This window comes from Orussus abietinus, unplaced genomic scaffold (assembly GCF_000612105.2).
Source record: "Orussus abietinus isolate OABI.00-Male unplaced genomic scaffold, Oabi_2.0 scaffold47, whole genome shotgun sequence".
NCBI classification, from domain to species: Eukaryota; Metazoa; Arthropoda; class Insecta; order Hymenoptera; family Orussidae; genus Orussus; species Orussus abietinus.
This window is the reverse complement of record NW_019396019.1, coordinates 705418-727466: the sequence shown is the minus strand read 5'-3', so window position 1 is coordinate 727466 and position 22049 is coordinate 705418. Positions and strand designations below refer to the sequence as shown.

The 22049-nt window shown below is 37.9% G+C and overlaps 4 protein-coding genes across 14 annotated transcripts; 2 read left to right on the top strand and 2 right to left on the bottom strand.

Moving 5' to 3' along the window:
* Positions 1 to 80: 80 nt before the first annotated feature.
* LOC105695325 (activating signal cointegrator 1 complex subunit 3) lies at positions 81 to 10183 on the bottom strand. 3 transcript variants are annotated; one of them, XM_012416806.2, is made up of 28 exons: positions 9986 to 10183; positions 9551 to 9703; positions 9393 to 9481; positions 9146 to 9300; positions 8832 to 9080; positions 8482 to 8731; positions 8107 to 8406; positions 7883 to 8028; positions 7277 to 7783; positions 6955 to 7203; positions 6654 to 6868; positions 6447 to 6552; positions 6027 to 6251; positions 5688 to 5922; positions 5377 to 5513; positions 5130 to 5306; positions 4822 to 5047; positions 4478 to 4731; positions 4229 to 4397; positions 3922 to 4142; positions 3427 to 3825; positions 2819 to 3220; positions 2163 to 2654; positions 1666 to 1856; positions 1420 to 1588; positions 1061 to 1318; positions 589 to 937; positions 81 to 383 (listed from the first exon to the last, which is right to left on the bottom strand). In XM_012416806.2, exons 2-28 carry the CDS (start codon positions 9679 to 9681, stop codon positions 277 to 279), a joined length of 6408 nt encoding a protein of 2135 aa, XP_012272229.1. In that variant the 5' UTR covers positions 9682 to 9703; positions 9986 to 10183; the 3' UTR covers positions 81 to 276. The 3 variants fall into 3 exon arrangements, with proteins under 3 accessions (XP_012272229.1, XP_012272228.1, XP_012272230.1); XM_012416805.2 differs by having other exon boundaries at positions 9991 to 10183; XM_012416807.2 differs by having other exon boundaries at positions 10065 to 10183.
* Positions 10184 to 10357: 174 nt separating this feature from the next.
* On the top strand, positions 10358 to 11488 carry LOC105695398 (uroporphyrinogen-III synthase). 2 transcript variants are annotated; one of them, XM_012416929.2, is made up of 2 exons: positions 10358 to 10704; positions 10814 to 11488. In XM_012416929.2, exons 1-2 carry the CDS (start codon positions 10524 to 10526, stop codon positions 11392 to 11394), a joined length of 762 nt encoding a protein of 253 aa, XP_012272352.1. In that variant the 5' UTR covers positions 10358 to 10523; the 3' UTR covers positions 11395 to 11488. The 2 variants fall into 2 exon arrangements, with proteins under 2 accessions (XP_012272352.1, XP_012272351.1); XM_012416928.2 differs by having other exon boundaries at positions 10784 to 11488.
* Positions 11446 to 14042, bottom strand: LOC105695397 (tyrosine-protein phosphatase non-receptor type 14). Of its 5 annotated transcripts, none has more exons than XM_023434783.1 (8): positions 13868 to 14000; positions 13654 to 13718; positions 13195 to 13560; positions 12970 to 13138; positions 12720 to 12881; positions 12560 to 12648; positions 12284 to 12485; positions 11446 to 12213 (listed from the first exon to the last, which is right to left on the bottom strand). In XM_023434783.1, the coding sequence occupies exons 3-8, from the start codon at positions 13542 to 13544 to the stop codon at positions 11887 to 11889; spliced, it is 1299 nt and encodes a 432-aa protein (XP_023290551.1). In that variant the 5' UTR covers positions 13545 to 13560; positions 13654 to 13718; positions 13868 to 14000; the 3' UTR covers positions 11446 to 11886. The 5 variants fall into 5 exon arrangements, with proteins under 5 accessions (XP_023290551.1, XP_023290552.1, XP_023290554.1 ...); XM_023434784.1 differs by having other exon boundaries at positions 13195 to 13557; XM_023434786.1 differs by having other exon boundaries at positions 13195 to 13557; positions 13927 to 13989.
* Positions 14043 to 14471: 429 nt separating this feature from the next.
* LOC105695396 (PRKC apoptosis WT1 regulator protein) lies at positions 14472 to 19342 on the top strand. 4 transcript variants are annotated; one of them, XM_012416925.2, is made up of 8 exons: positions 14472 to 14861; positions 14996 to 15144; positions 15454 to 15583; positions 15675 to 15771; positions 16422 to 16529; positions 16842 to 16882; positions 17475 to 17628; positions 17738 to 19341. In XM_012416925.2, exons 2-8 carry the CDS (start codon positions 15009 to 15011, stop codon positions 17921 to 17923), a joined length of 852 nt encoding a protein of 283 aa, XP_012272348.1. In that variant the 5' UTR covers positions 14472 to 14861; positions 14996 to 15008; the 3' UTR covers positions 17924 to 19341. The 4 variants fall into 4 exon arrangements, with proteins under 4 accessions (XP_012272348.1, XP_012272347.1, XP_012272346.1 ...); XM_012416924.2 differs by having other exon boundaries at positions 14472 to 14895; XM_012416923.2 differs by having other exon boundaries at positions 14472 to 14904; positions 17738 to 19340.
* The last annotated feature ends 2707 nt before the right edge of the window (positions 19343 to 22049 follow it).

The window sequence follows — 22049 nt, the reverse complement described above, 5'->3', positions numbered from 1 at the left end:
ACATACTTTTCATTATCTGCTAATATTAATGCTAGTTGCGAAGTATTTTAACCCCTTTGTAAATTAATTTTCTTCACGAGTTTATGCTTCATTATAACAAAAGTTTTTTTGCATACTATTTAGAAACCTTTATGGTTTATATGAGACAAAGCAAAAAATGACTCCTGTTGGAGAATTCTAACGATAATTTTATTTAAGAAAAAAAAAACAACATTATGAAACCTGTACATGATATATAAAATATCTTAAAGGAACGTTTCATATCAAAGAATAATACTAGTGCATATCATCACGTTTGGGTATCACATTTATGAATATGTCATATTGCTGATCAAATCCGATGTAACAGTCCGACATCAAGTAAAACGATAGTTTGATCCGTTCTGTAACAAGAACAATACGCTTATTTCCTAAATTTTAAAAGTAAACACGTCAATTTGAAATACATAAATCATCAGCTTCAGATGAAAAATAAGTAAATTCTCATTGTTGAAAACGATGTATTTTTGTAAAAAACCAATATTTAAAAAATATTAAACTCAAGTGAACAACGAAATATATAATAAATTCAGATTGCAATTTTTTTACCTAAATGTGATGGAGCAGTGAATTGTAGATGATTCTGCACGATTCTATTTCTCACTCCTGCTGTTCTTTTCAAAGCCCATAATTCCTTTCGTCTGACATTACCGAGGATCAAAAACCAACCTTCGTCTTTTCCTTTTTGGTATTTTGGACAGTAAGCTTTAAGATTATTAGAATGATTTATTCTCTTCATGTCTATGATCAGCGTATATTCTTCATCTTGATATACATCTACATAAGAACATGACTGATTTGGTTGTGGAAGTGGTTTTTCACTATCGCCATCTGCCCAAGAACCTCGCAATGTCAATTTTATGGAAATTATAGGCATATCTTTTATTACTCGATGTATCTGAAAAAAAATTACCAAATTATTTCTGATATATGCGTCGTCGTTAGAGAAACAAAAATTATGATTAATGTGTAACAATTATTATATGCATCCTAGCCCTTTCTGGGCCTCATTGAATCGCACCTGTTGCACCTGATTATCTGTGAACTTCTTTAACAGTACATTTGCTAATCGGTTGTAATCGTCGAACGTTTTTGCACACAATTGAGGAAGACATTTAGGTAATGAGGAAAATAGATATAAATGTTCCTTTTCAATATATGGCAATGTCAAAACTGCTGGCTCATCGATCCATCTAGCTTGTATAATCATTTGGAGCAATTGTATAAGTCTCAATGTACTTATTAAAAATCCACGTTCAGCAACAATATCTATCATCGCCTGGAACAGATGTTTTACATACCATTTTATGTATGTTGGAAACATTAATTGAATATTTTATTTATCTAAAGATCATATCGCGTAACATCTATAATCTTTACCTGAATAATTCTGATCGACTGATCAAGGACCGATTTCAAATCAGTAATGTAATCGGTACAAGGCAGGGGTAATCTTGAAAAATGTGCTTGCAGAAGTAAAAGTGCTTTTGTATTCGAAGAATCATATGTGTGACGATCTACTTGATATCTACACAACTTAGCTAATTCTCTGCGAAGAGTAAAAACATAAGATTGTTAATAGTAAAAAACGCTTAAACTGGAATTTTCAAATACAACGTGACTTACTCATTTAATAAATCTTCATTATGTCTTACGGGGAGCTCATTGTATTCGGAGGCATTTGACATGAACCTGAGACATTGTTCAATCTCGAGGTTCTCTTGCAATGCATCCTCGAATACAGCCATGGTCTTATACGAAAGGTAATAAAACGAAGCGATTCTTCCTAATGGTAGTGGAATTAATTCTTGCTCCTCCTGTTTGAATGTGCCGTGAACGTGATTATATAAAAATATTATGTCTCATTTCCATACACGCGGAAAGCGCACGGAATCACCGCGGAGCGAGGAACACAGTAGGTATGTTAGGGCAAAGAATTCAGAACTTCTGAATTCTTTGGTTAGGGCTAAAGCAATAAGCTGATTAATTAAGCCGTCTCAAGGCCATTCTGCGTTCCGTGTTGATTCCGCGTGTATGGAAATGAGACATAATGGTATTCAAAATTCAGTAATAAGTTTAAAAAATGAGTCTTGTCGTAGGTATCATAAATCTCACGTATTTACCTCATCATAATAAATGCAATGTGAATCCGTCAACACTTTCAGAGTACTTTCAACTAGACTAGAAAGGTATCGATTAATTTCATCAGGTTCCAGTTCATCCAAGCCGTAGTACTTTGGATTTTTCATTAACCTTCGGAAAAAGTACGTCCATGTAAGATAATCCAGGAACTCTTGTTTATTATTTATAGTGCCTGCGACGATTTCTGCGTTAGTGTGATCAGGCAATACTTCGAGCAAACTTGACTCCACTGGAAAAGGCTCGTACAAAAATTTTTTATAAAAATTCTTCTTGATATCGTGCACAAGAACTACCGCGACTCCAGAATTATCAAATTGTGGTCTACCAGCTCGACCCATCATTTGTAGAACATCCGTAATTGGCATGTCTACGTAACGTTTTACTTTGCCATCGTAATATTCAGTTCCTTTTACGACCACCAAATGGGCTGGAAAATTGACACCCCAAGCAAGTGTCGCAGTTGCAATAAGAACCTGCGTAGGTTAGACGAAAGCGATTAAAATTACAATCAAATTATTTAAAATGGTATCCCCACCCCCGAATATTTAATTTACGATAATAAAATGAAAATGACTTAAAGGACCGACATGACATAAATTTGACACCGAAGTTAAATTCTATGATAAAGTTGCCATACTTGAATCTTGTTGTTCACAAAGAGTTCCTCTACTGTTCGTCTGTCCATTTCTTGTAAACCAGCATGATGAAGACCAATTCCAAATGCAAGTGTTAGTTTCAAGTTGGAGTCTTTTACATTTTCTAAAATATTATCCATTTCTTCCTCGGGCATGTGCAACCACTGTTTAGGGTTGTCATCCGCTGCAAGATATGCAATCAGATCCAAGGCCGTTAGACGCGTTTGCCTACGCGATGAAACAAATACTAAAGAAGGACTGCAGGGAGCATGCTGTCTGATTGCTTGAAATGTTGGCCGATTCATTGTTGCCATACGTGGACAATAATGCTTCCCTGGAAATCCGCTTATGTGAACTTCTAAAGGAACTGGCCTTACTGACGGGCGAAAGTTGTACAGACCCATCTGGTAAAAATAAATATTTCAATTAATATAAGAAATCGTACAATTCAGAATTTCTCAAATATTGTATGCATTGTACATGTCTAATCAATTTAATAGTGAGACAGGGCTACCGGATTAGTACAGTTTACATTAAGCATTTTTGTTGTCGTTAAATCATTATAAGTACCATTTTAAATCATCGAATGTAAATAAGCAGTAATATTTACCTTATCGATACCCAACCAGTTAGCTAAATCTACCGCGTTGGCTAAAGCTGTAGATAGTCCCACTATTCTTAGAATTCTTGAAGTATGCGACGTGATAAAGTTTGTTCTTGAAACGATCACTTCGAGCACAGGACCCCTGTCCTCTCCGAGAAGATGAATCTCATCTATTATGATCAGTCCAACTTTTTGGACGTAATTTCTAGTTTGCCAGCTTCTACTGATACCGTCCCATTTCTCAGGCGTAGTTACTATCACTCGTGCATTTGCTATAGCTTTGATATCAGGAGTGACATCTCCGGTTAACTCGACGACTGTATATCCTAATTCTCTTTCCAATCTATTTTTCCAGTCGTTTACTCGTTCTCTGACCAAAGCCTTTAAAGGTGCTATGTAAACCACCTAAAATACGTATAACATTAGATACATGTTTTAGATATTAATGTTGAGTAAATAAGTAATTTTGACGTGTAATTTTGTTTTCACTGAACTACTTACCTTTTGGTCAGGATAACACTTGAAGACCCTAAACATAGAAATTTCGGCAGCAATTGTCTTGCCTGATCCAGTTGGAGAACCCAAAAGAACATTGTTATCTGTGTAATATAAGCAATGAAATATTTGCGTCTGGATGGGATTAAAATGTGTAAAATTGTATAACATCTCAAATCGAGAATCTTTCAGCGCCGTCACTGGAAGTGGCTGTAGCTCCAACAAATCTACAAATAATTGAATGTATTAAAATTTCATCACCATTAATTTGTTATACGATATGTCCTGCTTTCATTCAAAGAGCTTCCTTTACCTGTATGAGGCGGATGAGTTTCTGGCAATATGAGATTGTGAAAAGATAATGGTAATATCTCTTCGCAACATAACCAGTGATCACTAGTTGCTTTTACTAGATATTGTGTCGGAAGAGGTTCTATTAAAGGAATAGTCATTACCAGTTCCTGCTCAATGTTGGTGCAAACCTATAACCCAAAATCGTAACGTAAATTAATCAAAAGTATTTTTAATCCACTGTACAATGTTTGTATTTTGTCCAGCATACAGCTTTCTTGGTGAGCAGAAAATATTCGTGATGATAAATGAAATTGTTATCCGGATCCTCAATCCAAATCCAGAATGCTTCCGAGTTTTTTCCGTGAATTTTATCGTTCCACTGAAATTGAGGAAGAATCCTCAAACGAATTCGAAGTACTGTACGAGTTATCGGTTGTAAATTCGATTCCATTTCGAGAGTCGGAAATTCATTGCAACATTTCTTTACTAGAACCGCAGCTCTCTGGTCTCGCAGAAAATGTCCTAAAAGTTGTGTAGGAACAAGTTAGCTTCAAAGAAATATGTGTGTCCACGACGTATCTACACGCGTAACAATTAAAACTTATCTCTTACCGATCTCTTTAACATCCATATCCCGCAATTTATTTACCGTCAATTGACGATCTTCAATTTTCGAAATTATCTCTTGTGACAAACAGTGAAAATGTCGCATTTCACTCATGTGGTCCCACTGTTGTAATTCTAGCATCTTAGCCATTCCTAATAAACGCCCGGCCATAATAGCGTTATTTTTCCTTAACATCACCTCAAATAATGCTCGGCATATACGGACGGCATTCTAATGATGCACATTAATTTGTTATTACAGCAGACAAACGAAGAGCTTATTCGAATAACGGAAATTATGGAAGCAATTTTACCTGCGTAATATAGGCCTGATCCGATAGTAATGAGAATGAGTTTACTCTTCCTCGGGATAAATATGTCTGAATCAATATATTAACTTTCCCATGGACGTTTTCAGCACCACCCTGTGGTACGACTTCGCAATAATCACGGCATAAATTATCCAACTCATCCATTTCTTCATCTCTCACCTAAACCGGAATTAAATGGACATTAAACGATACAGTAAAGAAGCAGTAATTAAATTAATAATTAACTAACTTTAAGCTGCTCAAATTCTTGGGAACGTGATATCATTCCGAGTATCTCTGCTTCTGTCATTATTGGCTTTGCCAGTTCATTAAAAATTTCTATGGTGTCGTATTTCAAGTAATAATGACTTGCAATCCGGCCTAAATCTGTAACCCAGAAGCACTGTAGGTGTAATTTCTTGACCAGAATAAGAGGAATTAAAATTTAAAAGTACTTACTCTCATCTTGATTCTATGTAATATTTAGATTCATTCGAAATAGGAAAATAAAAATTCACCTTTGTATAAGTAGTATTAATGATTTATTAAGATGAAGCGTACCTGTGGAACTGAGATCTCCCGTACGAGAATTGTATCGAATCATTTGTGCCTTATCCAGAGATTTAGCAGCTATATCAATCAATTCTTTTCGTGTTCGTTCCAAATTAGGATCTTCAATGATAGTTTGATACGAAATTCCATATGCAACATGATTGAGTTTCATGCGCACAAAAAGATATGTATAACTTAACCACTCAACAGCTTCTTCAACATTTGAGATTGTACCTAATGCGACCTTGAAATGTGTCGAAAAAAAAAGAAGAACAATTTTAATTATTAATTATTAATCAAACCATTAAAATTCAAAATGGAAAGAATAAAATTGCCCGTACAACTTACCTCTGCGTTTAAGTTGTCAGCTAAGTAGACGATGAAACTACTTTCAATTGGAAACTGATTAGTCAATAACGACAGATAGTGCGACAATTTATTGTGCGATGTTATAATGATTGCATGGCCTGAAGTGTCGAATTGTGGCCGACCAGCACGACCAAAAATTTGCAGTACGTCTAGGATACCAAGATCCACGAACGACCCATGTTTTGAGTCATAAATTTCTGTTCCCTAAAACAATAACAACACGTTAATAATGCCGAATTTCAAAAGTCCAAAATTCAGCAATTGTAAGTAATGTTTAATAATACCACCGAATGCACTTGTATAGATGGAAAACAAAAAATATCACATTTAGATGAAATTACGTCTCGTTCTATCAAGGTAGAAAAACAAATGAACATTATGGACATTGTTTATCCTTACTCGTATAATGACAGCATGCGCAGGCAGGTTGACACCCCAAGCCAGTGTTGCGGTGCATACTAAAACTTTGATAGAACCTTCGCTGAAATACTTCTCAACTAAATTTCTAAAATGTAATTAAATTAAAGGATTATATCTTTAGTTTTTTCACTTAGGAGTGTGAAGCGAATAGTACATTTTCTGTAGACGGTAATCTGATATAATCACCTATCGGTACGCAGCATGCCGGCGTGGTGGACTGAGAAACCATAAGTAAAAAGTTCACCGAGATGTTTATTACGAGATCTGCTTAGAGCTTTTTGAGCAGCAGTCGAACTTTTGTCAGGGGCGAATAATTTGAGAGTTCCATTTTGTAGTGCCATTTCTTTCAACACTGTGGCGGTACGAATCGTTGCATTGCGAGCATGTACAAATACCATGACCTGAAATAGAAGAAATAGTCTTATTAATTTTAATTATTATTCTCTATAATACCGAAAATGATTTGTCGTTTCTTTTCGTAATCTACCTGGTGTCCTTTTCGCACCATGTCAACTACATGATTGTAACAAACAGTGTCCATGTCAGCCATTTGTTGAAGTGGCTTAATAGCTTTCACTCCTATAAACGTCTGACTTAAAGGCACAGGTCGGAAACGATGGTCGAAATAAAATAATCCCTTGTATGGATTAACCCTAAGGAAGCGACCAACGTCTACATAATTTGGTAAAGTCGCTGAAAGACCAACGATTCTGATCATGCTTTGAGAAGATTCAACCTGTTAAAAAATCAATATATTAGTTAGACTTGATAAATATCTTCGCATAGAGTAATATGTGAAACTGAGGCACCTGTCTAAGAGTTCGAGCAACGAGGGCTTCAACGACTGGTCCGCGATCTCCATGTAACAAGTGAACTTCATCTATAATCAATAACTTAACGATACTTGTCAATGCAATGTCTCCAGTGCCTTTCCTAGTAACTACGTCCCATTTTTCTGGGGTAGTTACTATCATTTGTGTTTGTAGAATTTCAGACTTGGTTAGTTGCATGTCACCGGTCAGTTCACGGACCGATACCCCCAAACAGCTTAACCGTTTACTGAAATTTGCTGTCATTTCAGCTGCAAGGGCTTTCATGGGTGCGATGTAGATAATTTTAAATCGGTCCCTTAATAATACTCCATTTTCAATGTGCAGCTTCAGCTGATGCACCACCGTAAGCATGGCTACGTTAGTTTTACCTGCCCCGGTCGGTGCACATATAAGAAGATTTTCATTGGTATGATAGGCAGCATCAAATACAATGCTTTGTATTCGATTCAGTGATTCAATGCCCTGGAATGCCATTTGACCAACCTATAATAAAAAAGAAAGTGTTAATTGCTAAAATCATTTTAACTTGCAAATTTTATAAATGACATTTTGTGAAATAAAATAATACAGGAATGATCATACTTCATCCAAAGAAGATATTTTAACAGGTTTGTCTTCGATGTCAATAAGCCCTCCTTGTGGAACTGGTATGTAAATTTCTTCACATAGTTGAGAATCTTTTCGTTCTAGAGAATCCGGTAACATGATTTTCTGCCCAGAAATAAATCCTGTAAAATATATTTTATCGATAGAATAAATTGGCACTATCGATACTTATAATAAACCTTCATCGTTGCATTCAATACCTGCAGAAGATTTTGCAGTTATTTTTGAATCAAATACAAATGGGAATTTTTCTCGATGAATCACTTCCGAAAAAATTTTTGGCTTGGCTAATATTGGCGCTTGCATCGCCGTTAGTGCTTCTTGTCTCTTCAAACGTAACTCAATTGGATTAAACGTAGATTCATCATCGCTATCCATTCCTTCTAATTTACTTGTGAGTTTGTTTAACTTTTTCTCTTCTTTCCGGACCTGTTTTAATAACTGTTTTTCTTTTTCTGACTGAACTATAACTTGTTGACTGATATGAGGCTGTTGCAATACTGAAAATAATTCTCAATGTACTAACAACTTAAAAGAATGTCTGCAATTTCCATTTGAAAGACTGAAAAATTTACCTTCCGAATACTTTGATGGCTGTGGTTTTTGAATAAAATTAAGAGCAAGAACGTTTTTTCTATGCTTGATGATATATTCAATAAATTCTATGTGTTCATATCCTAACAAGTCAAATAAATCCGTTTGAATAGAATTCTCTGGATTATTTAACTTATTTATAACCATTGCTCTAAATTCCTCATATGTCATTTCAGAAATATATTTAACATAACATGCTTTTAATTCTTGTGAAAACTCTCGAATATCGAACTGTAAATACAATAGACTATTAGATAAATAAATAGAAAGTATTAATTACGGACAACCTAAAATTTGTTACGGCAATTAAAAAATAGTTTCAACCACAAACCTCTGATTTTTCTACAGTATTATTATTCCTATAAGCCATTGAAAAATTTTCAGAGCATGGAATTATTTTTTTAGTCAGCACATTGTGCAACATTTCCGTATTAGGCCATATAACATTTGCAGTGTTACATGACATATTTGAGCCAAATATATTTGACTGAAACATATCACAATCAGATGTTTCATTCTCGGACTTCTTTAAAAACTCCAATTGTTCATCTGTTAATTTATCGCGTATAATATTTATTATCTGTAAATTAAAATATTAATATTAGACTAATAACAAAATTTACATTTTGCCACAATGTATAATACCTGCATGACTTTGTTAATCTCATTCAAAGGAACTGTCCCAAACTTTTCACGTAATATCTTCAGATGTTTTTGATTTACATTATTTTCATCAATCAAAAGTTTCAAAATAAAAAGTGCCGCGTCATCTATAAATTGTGAAGTCTGACCTTCCCCACCTAAAAAATATTATCCTACTAAATGCATGTTACATATATAATATATAAATAGATTATTTCATATACAAGAATTTATTCCATAGTTTACTAACCATAGATAATCATTATTTTTCGTAATTCATAAAGTAAGGGTGCAACGTCATCACCAACATATTTACAAAAGTCTTGCCAACTTGGATTGCTGTAATTATTAACAAAGTTACGCATATAAATAACACACTAAATTAAAATAAAACTTGATTCATTTTACTGTTTTGATTTTTCTTCTCTCTCCAGTCTCTTGGCAATTAGGTCATTAGGTAGGAAATCCTCTACTTCTTTTGTTCGCCCTAAATCAGTGAAGGCCCTTAAAGACCGAGTGAGACGTGGTAGCTCCCGCATAATGCAATTATTTCTGTCAGATCTAAATGCCAAATGAATACAAAAACATTAATTGTCACTATCATGTCACCTAGAAAAGTGGACAGTATTTTCGTAAAACAGAATCAATGTAAAAAAAGTTGGAAAAACATGTATATGTTTTTTAAAAGCATCTACAAAATACAGAATACAAAAGATTTATATTAAATCGACATACTCATTTTTTTTTTTAATAAAATATATGTGAATATTAAATACTATAACAAAATTCCGATAAAATAAAACAGACAGAATTTTGTTCAGTTAGATTATATTTTTCTTATACATTACATGCACTCGATGAAACAAACAATTTTCGGATTATATCACTATTAATTATGCAGTTCGTATACAGCTGTATTTACAGTGTGGAAAGCAGGTTGCACAACAAATATTAATCTTCTGCGACAAAATTCTTATGTTACTGTGACATGCTGTGACAGCAACAATAGGCAACAAATTTCTTTGAAAGGTTACCCTTCATATGTATACATATCTTGCCACCGCGCTGTTAGGATGCGCAAAACCAACTCATCTCTGATGGTAACTTTAAATTCGGACTTAATCACGGTGTAAACTGATGTCACTAGACTGCTCAAACTCTATTAGATTCTTTAAACTCGTTGAAGAAAACGGACGACAAATTGTGAACCTACGTTAAAGGCTGATTCCTAATTGCGTATGTAATCATGTTAAGGTTTTGTGCAATAGATATCTGTTGATATCTGATTTTGAAAACAATCAGAAAAATGTTATTAATTCAGAATTCCTGATTAAATTTATAAAAATTGTATGATACGTCGTATGAAGGGTAAACTGTAACAATGTCGAATTGTCGAAGAAAAGTAGTGTTGTGTAAAGGAAACAAGGAGAAGAATGAGAGTGCATATATTAAAGAATTTGAATCTGCTGGCTACATTTGCGACCATTTGCCAGTACTCCGATTTAACTTTGTAAATCAGCAAGAATTGCAAACACATTTGCAGGCCTGGCACCGATACTCGGGTAATTTTTCACTGCGTTATTGAGTAAATTCCCAGATAAAATGATTTTATGATTAAAGAACAATTTCATTTATTATCAGGTCTTATACTAACTAGCACTCGATCTGTAGAAGCTGTTGCTCTGGCATTGAAGCAAGTAGAAGAGACCAATGTTGAACAATGGCAGAGCTTTCCGACATTTTGCATTGGGCCAGCAACGGAAGCATTGGCAATAAATTGTGGATTTAAAAATTGTATGGGCAGGAATTCTGGAAATTCTAAAGAGCTGGCTAAAGAAATAGTTACTAAGAACTGCAGAGATTCTAAGCCTTTATTCTATCCATGCAGTGAAATTGCTCGAGATACTTTGACAGAACTTCTTGGTGAAAGAGGAATTTTGGTACATAAACTTGTTGTCTATCAAACATTACCGAGTGAAACTTTACAAAATGATTTGTCAAGTATTATTGAGGCAAGACCTCAGATATTTATATTCTTTAGTCCATCAGTAGTAGAATATGTCATTACTGCATTGAAAACAATGGGTATTGCCTTAAAGGAATTAAAAGCTGTTGCAGTAGGTCCTGTAACAGAAGAAGCTTTAAAAAATGCAGGAATCCAAATTCATGCAGTTTCTGAAAAACCTGAGCCAGTAGCATTACTCGAAGCTATTTTAAAATTAGTAGATGAGGAAAAAAGTGTAACTAGCTAACAAGAAACTTTGTTATTTTTGTTATTGTTTTATTGTCTAATATAATGTTATGTTGTTCATTGTTTTTTAATATAATAATATTGACAAATTTAAAGTCATTTTACAACTAATAAATATTCCTTACATTTTTAGTACATATAATATCATCCAAACATACCATCAAAAAAGCAATCAAAAATAAAATTTTGTTAAAATTTGTTTATCCTGCTATATATTTAATATATAAAAATAATATTCTATTTATTCTAGATTTAATATTAATCATTTAAATATACTGTTAAACAGAATTTCTCATCAAAGCAATGCAACTTATGTACGACGCAGACTTTAAATCTGGTAATTTATTGTGATCCCTACAGCACTATTTTGCACTAACCTGTATTAGTGCAAATAATGCAAGACAAACAGGTCTTAAATTTATTTGTGTGATGACTTACGTGACTGTGACCAACAATTAATAATGATATTATAACAGTGAAAAACTATTAATAATTAATATCTGCTTCTGTTTACTACATTACCGAGTAAACATGAGAGATCAGGTCCTACGATTGTAGATTGATTTGCGTAATAAGGCTGCGGAGCATTTCCGCCATTATTGTATTTCATTTGGACGGCTGTCTCATAATCTGGAGCAGGTCTATATGATGGAAGCAATGCGCGTAGATTATTAATATCAGTTGAAGAAACTGATACAACTGGTGGATAAGGCGAAGTTGAGAGATCATTATAACTGGTCCATCGCATTTGATCTTCTACTGCACGGTTCTCTGAATTAACAGATGTAGTTTGTTCTCCTGAGTCGTTTGTATCACTGTCCTAAAAAATTAAACCAAACCAAGGTTAAACATTTTATTGAAGTAAATCTAAAAATATATAAAATACTTACAAAATAACCATTTGTCAGACGATCCGATGGACGTGACTCTTGATGCTGCATGTAAAATGTGTGCTGTGCTATACACAGCCGCCATACATACTTTGCGTTACGTGACTCCCCAAATATAAATTGTTTTGCCTCTTCTACTTCCGACTGGCATTCTATTCTGAATACCTTTTTGTGATTAATAACATTACTGATATCCTTCCACCTATTTAAAAGAAAAATATGTAAGCGAATTCTTGAAACATTTTATACTAGTATAAATCATAAGCAATTTTATACCTATAGAATTGAGTAGTTTGTGTCGTAGGATATCCAACCATAATACCATTCACTGAGATTCCCAGTACCACTTCATTGTTTGATTCATCCTGAAAGAATTATTATATTGTAATATTATTAGCATATTGAATTATAATAATTGTATAACATGTCGCAGTACCTTTGCTGTAAATGTTTCATGACCGTAACCATCCAGCTGTACCACAATGGAAATGTAGAGTTCTTCGGCAGCTGCTTGCGTTACACCAATTAAACTCTTGTATTGACATATGACTGCATTTAGTAGAGCATCTTGTCCTCCAGGTTCTGCTTGCATTATGTCCTAGATGAGATACAAAATATCACATGTCAATAGAGTTCTGACAGTATTTTGAATTTTTTTTATGTTTGGTCAAATACAACATATTTACTTTAGGGAAGAACGAACAGCGTCGAAGACATTCCGTAGTGTATCTTTCTGGGTCATAATTCCCAAATTCAGCTTGCATCGAATAACTAGCTAATAAAGTAGCTCGTCTCGAATTACATTGTATTCTGCCTTCCAGTACGTCGTTCTTCAGTTGTAGATAATAATGATACCTAAAAATTGTTATAAAATCATGAAAAGGTTACTAAAAATTAACTAGATTATTTACCTGGTCATCTCATCTTGAATAAGTTGTACATCAGTTACATAGTACATGACCCGTAAATGTAGATTGAAGCTTTTAGCTTCTTTCTCGAGTTGTCTTTTTAAGGGCTTGTCCATATCTACCCATCTAAGGGAAGGGGACCCGTGTCGACAGACATATCGCAATCCAAAGAATTCAGGTTGATTGATACCGAGACGTTGAGTTAAGTTGTCTAAACATTCTTGCCCTATGCTGTCGATACTTAAGGTACATTCTATAGTCGTTGCATCCAGCAATTCGACGCAAATGACATATTGATTTTTTGAGACGACATTGTACTGTCGACTTTTCTTCAGATGGAACTTGAATGGCATCGTGAAAGGCAGACTTCTGGAAATACAAAATTTAAGTCTCCGCATCTTTGATATCATATGTTAAAGCTATTCGAGTAACTAATCGAAATGTCAAAATTATTTTACATACACTTAAGGAGCCATACATGACATTGGTTAGCTGCACACTTTCAACACCCAGTGCTATTTCGGTTACTATGAAACAACATACAAAATTCAATATGATTATAACTCTAAAACGAATATTTTCTTCACGTTATCGTAATAAACTCGAAAAGTCATATTATCAAGACTCCAATACGCTCGAAGTCCCTAAAAAGCTTCCCCCGTTGATATTTTCTTACAATGAAACATTTATCACGTAGTGCTCCTCAGAAGTAATTATTAATATGCTTCTATTTACATTTCTCGAATTAAGAGTACTCAAAATCCACAAAACTTGTGAGCTTTATTTAGGCCGGAGCTCCACCAAAGAATTCAGAGTTCTGAATTCATTGGCTGCACTGAGCGCGATGCGACGCGTCACGCATCGAAAATGGAAAACCAATCAGAATTGCGCTTAACTTTGTGCGTAATTCGGCTGTAATTCTGATTGGCTGTTCATCTGACGCATCGATGCAATACATTCCATGCACATACTGCTTCTACTTGCGAGTTTTATCATACCATAGGAATATAGAGCCTTAGCATAAAGTACGCGTTACGCTTGCGCAGAACATTAGCCAATCAAAGTTAGGCACAAAATACTCGTCACCCTCCCCTCAGTAGCTTCCCGCCTCGCAACATTACACTCCGTCTCTATATTCCTATGTCTATGGTTTTTATAAGGCAACGGTAGCGCCGTCAGTGCACGCTAGGGACATTTCGTTTAGAAAAGTCAAATTCTAGGGGAACGTGAAACTAGGCAAAACGGTCCGTGCAGGCGCATGTCGAAATCAATACGCCCCTCCATCTGTGTACCGTGTAGTCGTTGCGTCTGGTCAGTGTGTGCTTATGACCGTCCTCAAGGGTTGACAGCTGTCAATAGGTACAAGAGTGAGTCACCGGTGTAGGTCACTTCCCGGAGTGAAGAAAGGAAATTCCGTCGGTGCGGCAATCCACGAGAGGTGTACCGCGAGTCGACGCAAGCTGTCGCGAGTCGGCTATAAGCAGCGATCACTAACGCCGACCGAAGAAGCCAACTATCGTCGCTGTCATGTAATCGTTATTTTTCTCACTCGCCGCCCGCTAGATCTAAAGCTAAAAGCCTTAAGGAGCTTCGTCGCCTTCTCGAGACGAGCCCGTGTTCCTAAAGAGTCGGTCCACCGAACTCCCTCGGTGCACAACAGGTCACCACAGGTACCGACACCTACCCCTTTGTTCAGATGTCCAGGTATCTTTTGTAAGAGCTCACTTTTTATTTTAATTTTTTGACAATGTCTCTCGAGGAGACCTGTGACGAACGTCGGGTAACTATTGCACTTCCATTGCAGCGACGTTGCCGGCATGGCATCCAGCTCGGTCAGTCAGGAGGACTTTGAAAATGATTTCGAGCTCTGTTTTCGAAGATCCAAGGTCAGGACCGCTAGGGCACGAGTAGGCCCACTCAGGACGGGAGAGTCTTCTTCCATAGCGTTTCAAAGTATGTTAAAAAATAAGAAACAAGAAAAAGAGGATGTAACGTGCTTCACCGAATTGTTTATCAGGCACTTGACAAAAATGCGGTCGAACTAGAAATAGGAGAAGTTCGCAATAGTTGGCAATGTTCATGGGTTAACCTTTTGTTGACCCAAATGCATTGTTATTTTAAGGTTGCTTTGTTCTAGATATTTGTGGGTGGAATGGGTGAATGGCACGATTCTTTAAAATCGTTCGGCAATAATCCGATATGTTAGATAATAGTTTTCTTATATGAAATTATTGGAGGCATATGTTGATTTCATTGTTTTAGAGAATACAGGGGATGTGGAAGAAGCGCAAGGTGTATGCGAATCGAGTTCAAACAGTGTACTTCCACCTGACCACGATGGTCAACAAAATAAACCAATTATGAGGAAACAAGACAAACGGGTAACTGGTCGGTGAGTGTCTTCATCCGATACTACTCTGACTCGTCAATATTTGTTCTTAGTCATATTAAGGAGCGTTCGGTTCTCCTTGTCCTTTGTACAGGCCAGCACACATTAATAAAGGAAAACAGCAACGCGATAGAAGAAAGCTAAGAGAAAAGAGACGTAGCACGGGAGTACTTCATTTACCTTCGACCGAGGTGTGTCATTTATAACCTGGGTGCATGCCTATCGTTGTTACTAACAATTGGGTGTGTACTTTAGAAAAAATAGAAGAATCAATCGAAAGAGAAGATCAATTGGTCACTGGATGTTGGTTAAAGTTACCGAATGCATTGAATCATATAAATGTAGATTATAGTACTAACGATACCAAACTCGAATTTTCTAAATTTGTCCCTGACATTGACTGTGTTTGTATTTCAGTATTCTTCTTCGATCTTTCACTAATGCCTAACACTAGCGATGAGAATCAAGCATGGCAATTAATTTCCACCCATATTTTTAGTTTACCGAAAATGCTCCAATGTCAAATAAATGAGATTAAAATTTCTTGCTTGATTATCGCCGCTATTTAACGCTTTGTCGATGTAGCATAATTTACCAAGTTGTTTCTCCCATTTCCGTGTCTGGTCTTCTACATACTATCCTGTACTTGAAAATCGTAACATCTCAAAATTTATGCAGTCTCATAGCACTTTACTTTCGTATGCTGCAAAGCCATTACCATTAAATCGAGGCAGACATCTACTGCTATCATCTTAAATAATTCACCGTCGCACTCTTCAAAAACAAATATAAGCATCGTGGGTCAACAAAATGTAATTCTTTTGATTGTTTCGATGCACAGAGTACAGGAGGTAGTACAGGAGAAGACGAGGAGGAACTAAGCGGTACTTGTCTTGAAACTAAGCACAATACGCACCACAATGAGTTCCTTGATCATGAACTCATCGAAGTAAGTTCAACCAGCTCGGTAACTACAAGCGTATGTATAGGACATGAAAGCTTTACCTGCAACATGAAGCATATAATTAATTGGTAACCCGATCCATAGTATCAGCATATGTGTATATTTCCATGTCGATACGTGTACATATGTATCATAAATTTAATAATTTTGTCTTTCGCGTAAAATTTCTAAATCTCTACTCAGTCTCGAAAAGCATTTCGAAACTCGATCTCGACTCTTTGTCCAGCCTTCATAATGATCTTGTAAAAGTTAATCGAGTACCGGATCACGCAGAAAAAAAATTAAATTGTGTTTCAGGAAAGGGCAACGAAAGCGTTTACGCAGAGGAGAAACAAAAGGTACAGCCACTGTTGTTTTATTCGTTAAGTACACGTCGTATCGTAGAAATAATTCTACCGGAATAGTCACCGTCTAATGACGTACTTATTTTAGGCAATACCGTACTTCATACAGGTCATGCACGGCTTGGCACAGTCGGTAAGTGTGTTAGGGTGACGTGCAAAGGTACCAATTAGGCACGGTCTGTACGAAGTACGGTAGTACTGCTCATAGTACATTTATTTCGTATTGAAAAAAGCGAAAAGTGTAAAAAGAAATTATCCCGTACGTTTACATCGAAGTCGCTCCGTACTTTGGAATCTCTCCACGAGGCGGTTATCCGAATATGATACCGTAATCAGTTCACTAGTTAGTTGGCATTAGTACCACGTAACTAACGTCACCACGGAGATGGTCGTGCCTAATGAATCGAGTCTTTTAACGGCTAATTACGTTTACGTTACCAATCGCAAAGCATGGCTAAGTACAATGGGAATGTCTCTCTTATGACTGTGTAGTCATTCGCCGGTATTTTAACGCAGTTACTGCGGCTTAGTCGCGCAGGTATGTGGAGACATATTAAGATTGCGATTCCTTTATTACTCGTTTTAGCCATTCCGACTTGGAGGCGGACGACGAGGAATTCGATTCTCTAAATCAGTCCAACGGGGTTAATCAACCGGACCAGGGAACACAAGAGGCACAACCTGCGTTAACACCTAACCGGCGTACGGTGCAAACTCCAACTGGCGACGACCCACAAGATGTAAGATACTTATTTCCTCATCTTTCAATTTATTCATTTACCTACGATCTATAGTTCCATGTTATATCATAGAATTCGGCATCGACTTAATACAATTGATTTCTGACAGCTAATCGAGCGGACGCAGGAGGAAAACAGGAGGCTCCTCTCGCTTCTGGAGACTCGCGATCACAAGATAATGGCCCTTGAAGCTAGACTTTTGCAACAGCAACACGAGATGGCACTCGAGAGGGAACGACTGCAAGAGGAGAATGCTGCTCTGATAAGGGCGATGGCGGCCTTATTGAGCAACTAACAACGTGGCTGTAAAATTTTCCCCGGTTCTCCTGCCACCACCCCATTCTCCCGTTACAGTAATCTTGGGCTTAGAGTTGGTGAGCTACGTAACACTAGTTGTTAACGATTACGGATTCACTTACAATTAGTAATTAATATCCGTGACAGCGAGACTTACGATTAAGCGTTCGAATACGTTATCATGCAACGGTTCGAAACAATTGGAGCTTCACTCTTTAACGTCGGGGTGTCCTTCCGATAAGTTTTGCTAAATATTACAATTACAAAGTGTCGTACAGTCTATCCCGGACCTGAGAAAATTTAAACTTTCATTTCTTTTTTCATATATTTTTTTTGTTTTTTTTTTTTTCATTCTCAACTACCCACAATACTTGCACCGTTTGGATGCCTTTGTAACGTTACCGTAGATGTGAGTTGAATCCGATTGGAAGTACTCGTAATTACTTTCGCATTACCACGGTAGACTAAGGAAGTATATACGAATCGCACGTAAACAATTGACGAGCTTCAATATTATTCGTTTAAAGAAATGTCTATATCTTCGTGCAGCACTGAGTGTTTTTTATCGCCATAATATCAATTTTCGTTTAAATATTTCGTTTTTAATGTTACCACGGAGCTACTTATACCCAGCAGACTTCATCGATGGTACGTTTTTAAAGTATTCGTATAGATTACCAGTAGGTCGATTATAATATTACTTCTTCTTTTCAACGTGCTAAACCGGGCTTAAAGTTAACGTAGGTCTGAATCGATTTAATTTCTCTAGATTAATGGGAGTTTTCGAGGCGAAAGTTGCAGGTTTCATCATTATTCGTATTGCGGTATAGATTGTTAAATAGTCTTCTCGGCCTTTAAGAAAATACGTGCTCGGTCCGATGGGACGATACAGGGATTTTTAATAATTACCGGGATACCGCAACCTTTATGCCAATGTTCTCGTGTACATAAAAAGGCACAAAGACATGTATTGATTAATAAAATTAGCTGGTTTACACGTAATTTAGCCGTCATAGAGTCGGTTAGAAACGAGGGTTAATCGATTCTGGGACAAGTCGGGCATCGAAATCCACATCTGTAGCTGTAGTCTAACCCAGGGAGGAGACTGAGTACGAAAGTAAACGTAGGGAAATCAAAAGTCTTTCTATTTACACGTTACGTTCCAATGGCGGCATGTATGCACAATCATTTATATACATTACGGTTTAATTTGTACGTCAAAGGAAAATAAAAAGAAAAGGAATCTTGTATTTGAGGAAATGGTAGGCGTGTAACGCGCAAGTGATTTCAATAATTTCGAGTAAAGGACAATGGCCGCGTGAGTGCGATACCATTTTTCCCCCCACTCTAGATCTGCATTCGCTACTCGTTCCCTACTCTACTACCTGCCGCGCCGTGATTGGCCGACCGTTGGGGGAGGAGGATCCTGCGCGCTGATTGGCCGGCGGAGTGGAGGGGTGGGGGTCCTGCGCGCTGATTGGCCGGCGGAGTGGAGGGGTGGGGAGTCCTGCGCGCTGATTGGCCGCGCGACCGGGGCGCCGAGTCCTGCGTTCTGATTGGCCGGCGCAGCGGGCGGTCCCTGCGCCGGGGGGTATAAAAGGGCCCTACCTGGACGGAGTCAGTCAATCGTCTGCTTACCAAGCTGCTAGCAACATGGAGTACTTCACCTACCTCATGAGCGCTATTGGAGCCGGGTGTCAGACTTCGGATTTCGTGAAGGTATTACCTGTGGAGTTGTCGTGCATGATCCTGAGGAAGCTCGACGGGGAATCTCTGGCGGACGCGGCCTCTGTTTCCAGAGGTTGGTTCAAGGTCTGCAAGGGAGACCCCGTTTTGCGCCGACGGATCAGGAGGCAACTCCGCGAAGACCGGAAGAACATGGGAGGAGTGCCGAAAAAAGTTTGTATACCTAGGGTGTCGACTGTAGCTGGGAAGGCGAAGCTCCCGAAGATGGTCTCTTCGATCCCGAAGTCCAATCTTTTGGAGAATCTTGAATTCGTCCTTAGGAGAAGGTCTAGGAAAGTTGCGCCATCTCAGGAACCCGTCCTTCCGGCTATGAATAAAACTAAGTTAAGGCTAATGCGCTAAGTTAAGAATTAAATGTAACCTAGTATAAGGGGTAGGTGTAATCGTTGCTGCGCAGCAATTAGGATAGTCGGACAATTGGCAATCTGCTGTAATATTTATATATACCCTTAGAAATATAGGATATCTAGTTTAAATTGACGGTTTCTGCGCAGAAACAATATAGTTGGTAATGTAGTAGTAAGTCTGACTGTTTTCAGGGAAAACTGGTGAATGGTTCGGTACACTTGACTACGCGTGGCAATGTTCACGCGTTTTAAGACAGAAGTGTGACCCTTTTCCTCCCCACGATGCTACCGCCTCGTGGGATGGAAAAGGGTTCTCAACTTTTACTTTGTACAGTCTTGAATTATGTATAAACGGAATTGTCCTACATAAATATTGATTCTCATTAGTAGGACAATTCCTCTGCTTCCTTCCACTGCTGCGACGTCATCTTCTCAGCAGTGGAAGGAAGAATTCAACAAACGGCAGGCAAAATTCCAACGCCGACAGGGATGGCGGAAGAAAATGACAAGAGTGGCCGTTTTAAAGAGTGCGTTGTATTCGCAAAATAACTAAATAAATTTTGATATAGTACAATACTCGCGCGTACGGCACAGTTATATATATATATATATCTTTAATACGTTACTCGCTATATCATCCGCTTATGCACGTAGTTCCGTATATATATATTACAAAAAGAATCGTCAGGGTGATCAACGGGAGGCCCGTTGCGCGCTCGCGCATCCGCATCGCTCCCCTGGTCGAGGCCTTCGAGATATTCAAAAGTCGCGCCGAAGGCAGTTAGTCCAAGATGGCGGATGGGGCGCGATTTTCAAACCCGAAAAGCCAGAGGCAACCCCCGAACGCGCGGGTTGCCGATTTTCGCGTTAAGTGTGTGCGTGCGCCCTACGATATACATATGAGAGCCAGGCACCCCCTGACCCTCGCACACGACATACAGGCATCCTTACGATGCAACAGGTACTACGCTTCGCGATATCTCTTTTTTGTCTTTGAAGCCTGCCTCCTCCAACGGCCGACGCGCAGCCACCACGTCTCGCGGACGATTTTCCTCGATCGCGGCATCGCTCGGGCAAATACACGCGTTAGTCCTTACTTCCTCCCCCTTCGTTCCGTTCCCACCCTTATGGCGTCGTATCTCGCTCACTATTTTCCCCCCATCCCTCGTTGTTCCCGGGTCGCCACCCTAATTCCCTATTTACAACGTTTGCGCGTCCTTCCGAGCAATGTACAACTTTTTACAGGATTTCTTCCAAGGGGAAAACCGAGCTTCGGCCCTCTCGGGCATAAATATAAGTTACATATGCGTATAGGTGTGTTGCGGGTGTATACATACATACATATATACATAATACATATCAATATCCTTGGTATGGCTGTCCTCATCTATATATGCTCCCGCGAGAAGGCGACGTAGTCCTGATATGTACCGTTTCGATACTCGAAGGAGACGAGTTCTTATTATCATTTATTTTTTTTTCCTTTTTGTTTTCATTTATCGTTAAGGAACTTGCGACCGCGGCGCGGATCCTCCCTCTCGAGGGCGCCGCCATCTTGCCGCTCTCCGTAGCCGCCATTGGGGTTTATTGTCAGTGATCGAGTTTTCTTTCTTTCATTTTTTTTTTCTCTCTCTCTTCGTCCCCTCCTTAGCAAAGGCGTCGCAACGACAGATCCTCCCCACTGGAGTGCTCGCTTATCCACAATGTTTAACAAAGTATTTATCTCACGCGCAATAGTGATCTAATCTAGTTTTATAACTCGTAAAAAGAAAGAGAAAAAAAAATTTCAAGTCGTGCCTTCGGGTGGTAACAAAGGACTCTCCCTTAAGCCTTCCATCGCGCACGCGCAAAGGATCGATCGGCTGCGCGATTCTATAAAATCGACATATCGATCGCTCGCCTCGAGTTTCCTTTCGCCGTAAACTTGTCAAAGGCCTAGAGCGGTTTTTTACGATGGATGCTCCGGACAAGGACTCGAAGACGCACCTAGAGGGCGTCTCGACGATCGCTCAGGAGGCGCGTCTTTCGAAT